The sequence below is a fragment of the Salmo salar genome, chromosome 13 (genome assembly GCF_965601325.2).
Source record: "Salmo salar chromosome 13, fSalSal1, whole genome shotgun sequence".
Taxonomy (NCBI): domain Eukaryota; kingdom Metazoa; phylum Chordata; class Actinopteri; order Salmoniformes; family Salmonidae; genus Salmo; species Salmo salar.
Genome location: NC_138303.1, coordinates 24478813 through 24490477, shown reverse-complemented (window position 1 = coordinate 24490477; position 11665 = coordinate 24478813). Strand labels below are relative to the sequence as shown.

Sequence of the window (11665 nt, the reverse complement as noted above, 5' to 3'; positions counted from 1 at the left end):
CTGAGCCTCCTACCGTCACGGTCACCTAATCATACCCAGTTTACGATAGGCTCATTCATCCCCCCTCCTCGCCCCTGAAACTATTCCCCAGGTCGTTGCTGTAAATGAGAATGTCTTCTCAGTCAACTTACCTGGTAAAATAATGGTTAAATAAAATAAAAACATCTAAAGAAGTAGCGTTTTTGAACAACTGCAATAGCCAATGTAGGTATTTTTGTTGTTGTTGTTGCGGGATATACCGTTTCACTAGTGGACGAAGCAAATGGGCTGGGTCAACACGTATCGCCTCCTCTGTTGTCGCAAGCTGAACGTGCGCTTTAATTGGGTGGCCCTCCAGTCATTACTATGGGCGTGGAACCTGTAAAAAGGGGACCTCGCAGCAGTAGACAGTAGTTGCATTTACCGGGCTGATTTATTTTGTGATGGAAAACACTGACGACCTATTAACGTTTCAAGTTAAATACTGAGGAAATTTACCCGGACACCAGCATTACAACTCTTGAAGATTCATCGCCTCTGAAAGTCGTATGACAGACACTCGCGCAGGTAACCTGCAGAAAGATAAACCGCACGCGTATTTCCCACATCGGATGAGTCGAGGCCGGGAAGCAAGGTTGGTGACATTCCGTCCGAATTGGCTACAGTATTCTCGTTTATAATTATTTACAGCTTGGACTTAACAGCTATATGGAACGAAAATAAGCAATTATGGTTAGACGGATAAACTGTTCTCGTTTTGCTGTCTCGTCGTGGTTCAACCTTCCTATATACTGTCATTGGGTTCAACGTTGTTTCATTTGGAGCTAGCATCAGTCGGCTAGCTAGCATCATCAGCCAGCTTCCTTGCCTGTTCAAACGAGTTACGTTAGGCTCCAAACAAATTACCACTAATGTATTTACATTTTCAGTGGGTGTTATGTTTTCTCAACGGGTAGCTACCTAACTAGATCACATTGTCAATTATTTCACAAGCTCTTGCTGATGTGAATCTTATCAGGCTACATTTTATTTCAGCCTGGTCTCTAAGACTACACGTAACATGGTAAACGAAAACCCTGAACACTCAATTTGTATGATGTGGTGTTTGGTATGGTTACATAAGATAGGTTACTTAAGACCAAAAAATGAAAGGAAGGGTGGTTGAACTGGTGGGCCTATAACCAATGTCTAGCATCAACGTAATGTAATGTAAAAATCCCAAAGGTTGGGTGTCTGAATCTCCTCTATCCATGAATAAACAGAATATTCCTCATTTAAGTTAATATGGGTTAAATAGAATAGTAACTGAAATATGAACACTGACTGTAGGACTACAACCTCTCACATGTAATAATAATTCCTGCACAACTATGCATTTCTTGCAGTGAAATTATACAACAAGTTAATTTTGTTTCTACAGGAGTGGAGTAATTTCTTTCAGCGTCTCTTGAACGAATGTGTGTGTAATGTGTTTATCTTTGACACTGTTATGCAAGCAGACAGTACACCACATGACCAGAAGTATGTGGACACCTGCTCATTGACCATCTCATTCCAAAATAATGAACATTAATATGAAGTTCCCCCCCCCCCCCCTTGCTGCAATAACAACCTTCACTCTTCTGGGAAGGCTTTCTACTAGATATTGGAACATTGCTGCGATGACTTGCTTCCATTCAGCCACGAGCATTAGTGAGGTCAGGCACTGATGTTGGGTGATTAGGCCTGGCCCGCAGTCAGCGTTCCAATTCATCCCAAAGGTGTACGATGGGGTTGAGGTCAGGGCTCTGTGCAGGCCAGTCAAGTTCTTCCACACCGATCTCGACAAACCATTTCTGTATGGACCTCGCTTTGTGCATGGGTGCATTGTCATGCTTAAACAGGAAAGAGCTTTACCAAACTGTTGCCACAAAGTTGAAAGCACAGAATCGTCTAGAATGCCATTGTATGCTGTAGCGTTAAGATTTCCCTAACCATGAAAAACAGCCCCAGAGCGTTGTGGGTGTCCACATACTTTTGTCTACATGTACTTTTGTGTATAGTACCAGTCAAGTTTGGACATATAATAGTGAAGACATCAAAGCTATGAAATAACACATGGAATCATGAAGCAACCAAAAAAGTGTTAAACAAATCTAAATATATTTTAGATTAATCAAAGTAGCCACCCTTTGCCTTGATGACAGCTTTGCACACTCTTGGCATTCTCTCAACCAACTTCACCTCGAATGCTTTTCCAACAGTCTTGAAGTAGTTCCCACATATGCTGAGCGCTTGGCTGCTTTTCCTTCACTCTGCGGGCCAAGTCATCCCAAACCATCTCAATTGGGTTGAGGTCGGGTGATTGTGAAGGCTAAGTCATCTGATGCAGCATTCCATCACTCTCCCAAATAGCCCTTACACAGCCTGGAGGTGTGTTGGGTCATTGTCCTGTTGAAAAACAAATGATAGTCCTACTAAGCGCAAACCAGATGAGCTGGTGTATTGCTGTGGTAGCCATGCTGGTTAAGTGTGCCTCGAATTCTAAATAACACTGTCACCAGCAAAGCACCATCACACCACCTCCATGCTTCATGGTGGGAACCACACATGCGGAGATCATCCGTTCACCTACTCTGCGTCTCAGAAAGACATGGCGGTTGGAACCAAAATATCAAGTTTGGACTGAGACCAAAGGACCGATTTCTACCAGTCTAATGTCCATTGCTCGTGTTTCTTGGCACAAGCAAGTCTCTTATTGGTGTCCTTTAGTGATGGTTACTTTGCAGCAATTTGATCATGAAGGCCTGTTTCACGCAGTCTCCTCTGAACAGTTGATGTTGATCTGTGTTAATTGAACTTTGAGGCATTTATTTGTGCTGCAATTTCTGAGGCTGGTAACTCGAATGAACTTATTCTCTGCAACATAAGTAACTCTGGGTCTTCATTTCCTGTGGTGGTCCTCATGAGAGCCAGTTTCATTGTAGTGCTTGATGGTTTTTGCGACTGCACTTGAAGAAACTTCCAAAGTTCTTAATGTTCTGGATTGACTGACCTTCATGTCTTAAAGTAATAATGGACTGTCCTTTTGCTTATTTGAGCTGTTCTTGCCATAATATGGACTTGGTCTTTTACCAAATAAGGATATCTTCTGTATACCACCTCTACCTTGTCACAACACAACTGATTTGGCTCAAGGAATTCCAGAAATTAACTTTTAACAAGGCACACCTGTTAATTGAAATGCATTCCAGGTGAGTACCTCATGAAGCTGGTTGAGAGCTTTGCACACTCTTGGCGTTCCAACACTTGGTTACTACATGATTTTATAGTTTGTCTTAACTATTATTCTACAACGTAAAAAATAAAGAAACCCTTGAATGTGTCTGGTATGTACAGTGCATTCGGAAATTATTCAGACGCCTTGACTTTTTCCAAATTTTTGTTATGTTACAGCTTTATTCTAAAAGGTATAAATTGATGAGAAACAATCTACACACAATACCCCATAATGACAAAGCAAAAACGGGTATAGAAAATGTTGCAAATGTATAACAAAACATTTACTCAATACTTTTTGAAGCAGCGACTACAACCTCGATTCTTCGCGGGTATGATGCTACAGGCTTGGCACACCTGTATTTGGGGAGTTTCTCCCCTTCTCTGCAGATCCTCTCAAACTCTGTTAGGTTGGATGGGGAGCACAGCTTTTTTTTTTTTTTTTTTTTTTTCTTCTCTCTCCAGGGTCATTGTCCTGTTGGAAGGTGAACCTTTGCCCCAGTCTGAGGTCCTGAGTGCTCTGGTGACGGTTTTCATCAAGGATCTCTAAGTACTTTGCTCTGTTCATTTTTCCCTCGATCCTGACTAGTTTCCCTGCCTCTGAAAAACATCCCCACAGCATGGTGCTGCCACCACCATGCTTCACTGTAGGGATGGTGCCAGGTTTCCTCCAGATGTGACGCTTGGCATTCAGACCAAAGAGTAAAATCTTGGTTTCATCAGACCAGAGGATCTTGTTTCTCATGTTCTCAGAGTCCTTTAGGTGCCTTTTTGGGAAAACAGCCTGCATGTAGTTATGTGGCTTCCGTCTGGCCACTCTACCATAAAGGCCTGATTGGTGGAGTGCTTCAAGGATGCTTGTCCTTCTGGAAGGTTCTCCCCAGAGGGACTCTAGAGCTCTGTCAGACTGACCATCGGGTTCTTGGTCACCTCCCTGACCAAGGCCCTTCTCCCCCGATTGCTCAGTTTGGCTGGGTGGCCAGCTGAAGGAAGAGTCTTGGTTGTTCCAAACTTCTTCCATTTAAGAATGATGGAGGCCACTGATCTTGGGGACCTTCAGTGCTGCAGTTATGTTTTGGTACCCTTCCCCAGATATTTTCCTTTGACACAATCCTGTCTCGGAGCTCTACGGACAACTCCTTCGACCTCGTGGCTTGGTTTTTGTTCTGAAATGCACTGTCAACTGTGGGACCTTGTGTCGACAGGTGTGAGCCTCTCCAAATCATGTCCAATCAATTGAATTTACCACAGGTGGACTCCACTCAAGTTGTAGAAACAGCTCAAGGATGATCAATGGAAACAGGATGCACCAGAGCTTAATTTCAAGTCTCCATAGCAAAGGGTCTGAATAGTTATGTATATAAGGTATTTCATTTGTTTTTTATATTTGTAATAAATTAGCAAAAATGTCAACCTGTTTTTGCTTTGCCGTTATGTGTGTAAATTAAGAAGGAAAAACGTGTATTTAATCCATTGTAGAATAATGCTGCAACGTAACAATGTGGAAAAAGCCAAGGGGTCTGAATACTTTCTTGTGTGTTTTCAACCAATCAAAATATGCACCCAAGACAAACTGAGGTCTTATCAGAAACGTGTTGTCGTTTTTCACAGATTTTAATTTCCTTAACCAGTGACACTGACGTTTTGCACAGGACTAATCTTACCACTGTTTTGGAGTTACTGCCATTTTTCTCCCTGGTCCCTAAACAAAACAGACAATTTTACCAGTGATAACAAGATTACTAATGCATTCATTCTATTGACTTAAGACCTTATTCTGGTGAGCACTTTATTTAGTCTTCTGGGGCAAGAAGTTATGACAGAGTAGCTGCATGTATCAAACTATAGTTGACAAACAAATGGCCTACCAAATGTCGGAAATTATAATATAGCATACGACATGTAAAAAATGATAAGCAGAAACGTAATGTAAATTAATTCTAATAGGCAAATTATGGACTTCACACAACACCCCATGATATGGGAAACTGAGCCTGTGCAGACCTTTAAAAACAACAGTAAACGGGATAAGATGTTTATATGCCACAGTATCCCGTCTTAGATCAGCATATCCCAGGCATCTTATCCGGGTTTCTCATAACCGGAATAAGCTTTTTTTGAGGTATTGTAAATACTTGAGTATAATAATGTGATATTGGTGTGCATGTAAATGTGGTCAGACTACTTTAGAATGTTTGCTAATTTGCAGCTTGCAACTACTTAACTTTTTTTGTTGATACTTTGCAACTACTAGACCGTCCCTTAACCCTTTAACTATAACCGCTAGTTAGCCACCCAGCTAAAGTTAGCCACAATGTTTTAATTTGTATTAGATCATACATATTGCAAATTCTTAACATATTGTATGAATTGCAATTTGTACCATATAAGAAGAATTGTAATTCGTAACATCATACGAAATGGATGATGGACAGCCACAAATTTGAATATGTAACATATTATACTAATTGTAGTGTCCCAGATTTGTCTACCATGTTACGTGTACCCCTATCTCCAGGTTGTTTATCTAGCTAGCTAGCTCTTTATTTTATGTTCACCTGCTAAATGCTGTAGTTTACATTCATTAAATAGCTATCTGGCTAGATACATCCTTTCAGCCAGCTTTTACAACCATTTGTTTTTCAGTGTCATCTTTCCTCTCTGGCATTTTAATTTCTCAAACTTTTGCTAGTTATTCCTATGTCTGTATGACTGAGCCAGGAAGCAGAAAACAACATTTGGTTTAGATCTAGCTATATATTTTGAGAAATAAACCTTGCAAGTCCATGTTAATGCTTTTGGCTTCCACTCCTTTTAAATCTTTCAACACTTTTTTTATTTTTTTGTTTTTTTTTTGCTTCTGTTTTAGATTGATGTGCACGCTGACATCGTTCCGTTGATACCCCGATGCTGAAGAATTGTCACCGGGCGTGCGCTGCAGATATTCGGCCCCCACTCCATCTTCACGTCGGGAATAGCCATGGTAATCATCTGGAAAAGTCAGTGATTCAACAATTAAATCGCCATGGAATCGGGTGCTGAGCCCGATGGATTTAAATACCCATCTCTTCCCAATTCGCAATGTGAACTCAACATAAATATGTATGAGACTATCAGAGACGGAAACGTCACTAATATGGACACTTCGACGGTCGTGAGAGGTGGGAGTGACCCTAGTGCATATCCTCCATCGAATTATCAGCGGATCGTGCGCCAAAGATTCATCAGGAGAAGTTTGTGGTTCTCAGACTCTGATGAGCAGGCCTTTGAGGTGCCAGAATGTGACAACAGGAGTAAAATCCTCAACGTAAGCCTGCGCACGATAGTTGACAGGACACGGGGGGCTCGGTTGGGGCCACAGGAGAGTTCCACTCCCGAGAGTCATGGGGGGAAGAAAGACGGCGCCACAGAGGGTGCCAGTGCTGATGAAAAGGAGAAAGCTGTGGATAAATTGAATGTTACATCCACCGACGGCAGTAAAAACACTGTCAGAACTGCTAGCGAGGAGAACGAGGAAGAGGCTGAGATGAAAGCTGTTTCCACGTCCCCTGGGGGACGGTTTCTCAAGTTCGATATCGAGCTCGGGAGAGGGTCCTTCAAGACTGTTTATAAAGGTCTGGATACCGACACCTGGGTGGAAGTTGCCTGGTGTGAACTTCAGGTAAGATGCTGTACCGTTTTTATATATATTTTTTTGCCCATAAAGTGTCCTGATGCTCAAGCACTTCACTGCAGTTGTGACTATGAAGACCTATTTGATCTGCTCAACCTTTTAATACATTTTTTAAATATATTTTTATAGTAATGCAGCTAAGGGTTTAATTTGGACAATTATAGATTGGGAAGTTAACACACTTGAGTCTATTTTTCCTAAAGGCCTGCTATGAAACATCACATTAAGTATCAACATGCCTCTATGTGAGTGAGTCCTCTGGATCTCTCTGATGGGTGTCCTACTCGACTGGTTGGTTTCAGAGTGATTTCCATTAGAGGGCTGATGCATGGCTCTCACAGTCCTCTCTCTTATGCTGTCAGTGAACGTTCACACTTCATGACAGCATAATGGTGATGTCTACGGGGCGCTGTCAATCAGCTAGACTACTATAGGGAATGGGAATCTACTAAGTTGTAAATGGGTTTCCACTAAATTTTAAATGGTTTAGAGCTCTGTAAGATTGACAAGCATTTGTCACTGCCATTGACCAAGAGGCCTTTGTAGACTACAGTGACTATTCTTACGGTCTTGTTGAAACAAGGAAAGACTACCTGATCTAAGTGTGTTAGACACTGGAAAATCACAAACAAATTATTTCCGACCTCAAGTCTGCAGTGCGGGATTATCACTACTTCTCTCTCACAGGAAGCATAGTTTTAAATGAACGACAGTCAGTAACCATGACTAGCCTCCTCATGGACCTAGTGTCACTAGTGCAGACACAAACAAACCCATATAACAATCCAAATGTGCTGGATAGCCTATGTGAATACAATTTCATATAATACTAAAAAGAATTTCCTGTTACCATATTGGGCTGTATTTAAGCAGTCAGACAGTATAGGGTAGAGTGCTTGTTAGAGTTTTGTCCCAGCAGTATGCAGATGAGGGGTAAACCCCCTGCTGTGCAACAGGAGGGTTGCTGACGGGAAGCAGCTGAAACGTGCTGATGCATGCTGGGAGCGGTGTGGTGGCCCTGTGGCCTTGATGAAGCTCTTTCAGGTGTGTGTGTCAGTGAGAATGTTGCTTGCTTGGCCTACCTCATGGGACCATGAAAAGTTATCCCAAAGTGAAATCTCAGGAGTGTAGCTGTGTCTCCCTCCTATTCAGAGAAGGGCCTTTCAACGTTGTTCAAGCAATGACACGCTTGGCCCTGAGAGACAGATTCAGCTCTTCACTGGGATGATGATGCCATGTAGGTGTTCATGGAATCGAGGAAGCCAATATCTCCTCAAACAAGCAAAGTATGACCCATAATTGGACACCAGATGTGGAACAGTAAATCATTCATTTTATAGCCTACTGTTTTCCCATAGCTGTTTGCAAACACTCCCTCTAGTGGACAGTTTGCTACAACAACAATCACCATTCAAGGTTCCATTTTCCCACTACCATTTTCTTCCTCGGTTCTCTCTATGTAGGCTTTTTCTATTATCGGTTTTAGCAGATTGTTCCTCATAAATGGCATTGTTGACAGATGCTGCCCTGCTCAATGGTTTTCATCAGAACGCTGATGCTTTCTGGTTCTTCCCTAGGACTTTTAGCCTAGTTTATTAGAAGCATTGATTATAGCTTAAAGTGGCCCCATTGATTGAGTCACATGTTGGTGCCTTAAGTAATTGATTAGAAATGGTAGTGTTTTCACTGTTATTGACCAATCAGATAGTGGTCTACAAGTGATTGATTGGGTGTAACTCCATATGTTAATTTATCAGGTAGTCAAGTGGACTGGCTCATAATATTACTCTGTGGATTTGACCATACAGCTTTTCTTTTGGTGCCAGTCACCTGGCTTTGGTCATCGTTATGATTCTGCCATCATGGACGTGTCTGACGTTCATATGATTTGGCATGCATCCTATAGGACAGAGGTGCTGAACTCTTAGCCAATGAGGTCTGGAGCCTGCTGGTTTTCTGTTCTACTTGATGATTAATTGCACACACCTGGTGTCCCAGGTCTAAATCAGTTCCTGATTAGAGGGGCACAATGGGGGAAAAAATGCAGTGGAACTGGCCTCCAGGTCCAGAGTTGAGTTTGAGGGATATAGCACCTAATGTGGGTGGGTGTCTGTGTAATCTAATTATGGACAGGCATGTGAGATTGAACATAGATCCACTTAGACTGTGCTGCAATACAGTCTACTAGCTAAGTGAGGTTCATCAGCATGTACTAGATGGCCTATAAAGGGCCTGTTTTACTAGTACACATCTAGTACACTGTCTGAAGGGCCCAGACAAGCCTCTGGAGTTTAATGAGGAAAAAATGCTCTCTACCCTTCCGTCACCCCGACGCCTCATTCACCCACAACAGTGCATGGTAGCCTCAGCTACTGTGCACATTTTGCCCTCAGCCGGGCACGTGGGTGGTGCCAGTCCTATGTTGTTCAGTGTACTCTGTGGTGCTATGCGAATGTTGCTGGAGCGTTTCTTGTATAGGATAGAAAGAGGGGAACGTCTCAGTGATTTTAAAAAAATAAATAAAAATAAAAAAAATTTGTTCCACTGTTTCCCTCCCTCTGTCGGTCATGTGGCCCTCCTGCCTGGAAGTTTAATCTGGTCCTGTGCTGTCTCTCTCCCTCTTGGTCTCCCCCCCCCCCCCCCCCTCACTTACTCTCTCTTGCTCTTTCTCTCTGCTACTGGCTTCCTCTTGCTCTCTTCTCTCAAGCTTGTCTCTCTTACTCAGTCTCTGCCTCTTTCTATCTACACAACTTTCTCTGTCTACCCTGGCACCACACAGATGGCAGAGGGACAGATGCTAATCTGTGTGCTGATAAGGGAGAAATTCCATTGTCTCACGCACATCTATGTGTAACTGATAGATGCACGCTCTCACACGCATCCTACATGTTAATGTATATAAATTCTAAAGTCTAATTTTCGTTGTCGGACCCCAGTAAGACCAGCTGTCACCATAGGCATTCGCTAATGGGGATCCTAATAAACACCAACGCACACTGGTCCTACTCGGCTACTAATCATCAAGGTCTGTCACTCAAACTCTTGGAAGTTCTTTGGTTCTGACTCACACTAGCTCAGTTCTGTTTTATTAAGATGGTGTATAATCAGGTCTTGCACACATACAGAGTTGAGTGTGCGCTGGTATTTGGCAGGGTGCACGCTGCTCTGCAGATAAAATCTACTGTTGTGCTTCTGTATGCAGTGATTGTGCTGACACCATGGCAGTGGAATGAAGCTTGCTCTCGCTGAGATAAGGACAGTAACTGCACACCCCTCTAACCAGTTCTACTGGGTGTTGAGCATACTCTGACCAAAAGTCTGGACTTCCTGTTTTGGATTGAGGCCTATTGTAAAAGGCCCAGTGTCTTCAAAGTGTGAAAATGATATATAAATACACGGTTGGAATAATGGTGTGAAAATGATAATGCCCTTTTAGTGTAAGCAGTTTGAAAAGGCGGCGTGGGATGGAGTTTTGGCCTGCCTGGCGACATCACCAGGTGGTACATTTGTTAATTGACTAAGAGTTCCAAACCTCTCTGCCAATAACAGCTAGTTTGTAGTTTTCCACTCCCAGACATTCCTAGGCAAATTCTTGATTGAGAAATTGCTCTTTTGCTAAGAAGCAATTTTTGTTTGACCATTTTTTTAATTGACAAATACAATAAGGTACTTAATGGTTTGTGTAGTGTGTGTGCACTGCAAGTTATGAAAGCAATTTACAGTTTGGAAAAATAAAACAGTTGTCTAAGTTTATTGGTCACAGCCCATGGGGCAGTGAGAGGTACACAATGGCTCTAACAGGGCCTCATCAGTGGCTGTGGCCTCCAGCATGTCAGAGCTCCTTTGTCACAGAGCCATGGTGAAGTGGGCCAAGCCCATTACAGGTGTACTGTAAAGCACATACAGGACCAGGCTATGCTCGGGTAGCTGTAGCTAGAGTGTGTGAACTGTAGGAAAGGCCTTGACTAGTCCATGACAGAGTTAGTCCTTGTCATACGCCTGTATGTTTGAAATGGTGAAACTCACACTGACAAAGCCTAGCAGGTGTAAAGAAATGGTAGGCCTAGTCACTGACAGAAGTTTCCTTAGTGGGCCAACCGTATCACAGACCTGGAGTCATTCTCTCTGACAGCAACGGTCGGATCCTGCATTCCAGAGTTTATCACAGAAGGGTTATACATGTACATTGCCTTCGGAAAGTATTCAGACCCCTTGACTTTTTCCACATTTTTGTTACGTTACAGCCTTATTCTAAAATGGATTAAAAAAATATACTGCTCAAAAAAATAAAGGGAACACTTAAACGACATCCTAGATCTGAATGAAAGAAATAATCTTATTAAATACTTTTTTCTTTACATAGTTGAATATGCTGACAACAAAATCACACAAATAATCAATGGAAATCCAATTTATCAACCCATGGAGGTCTGGATTTGGAGTCACACTCAAAATTAAAGTGGAAAACCACACTACAGGCTGATCCAACTTTGATGTAATGTCCTTAAAACAAGTCAAAATGAGGCTCAGTAGTGTGTGTGTGTGGCCTCCACGTGCCTGTATGACCTCCCTACAACGTCTGGGCATGCTCCTGATGAGGTGGCGGATGGTCTCCTGAGGGATCTCCTCCCAGACCTGGACTAAAGCATCCGCCAACTCCTGGACATTCTGTGGTGCAACGTGGCGTTGGTGGATGGAGCGAGACATGATGTGCTCAATTGGATTCAGGTCTGGGGAACGGGCTGGCCAGTCCAT

General features: G+C 42.6%; 1 protein-coding gene across 7 annotated transcripts in view; it reads left to right on the top strand.

Annotated features, from left to right (window-relative positions):
- The first annotated feature begins 338 nt into the window (after positions 1–338).
- The window catches only part of LOC106566616 (serine/threonine-protein kinase WNK2), an 86922-nt gene continuing 75595 nt past the window's right edge, over positions 339–11665 (top strand). For all 7 annotated transcript variants that reach the window (XM_014134798.3, XM_014134807.3, XM_014134804.3 and 4 more), the window contains exons 1-2: positions 339–613; positions 6107–6898. In XM_014134798.3, coding sequence (XP_013990273.2) covers positions 6263–6898 — 636 coding nt within the window. In that variant the 5' untranslated portion in view covers positions 339–613; positions 6107–6262. The remainder of the gene's footprint in view (positions 614–6106; positions 6899–11665) is intronic.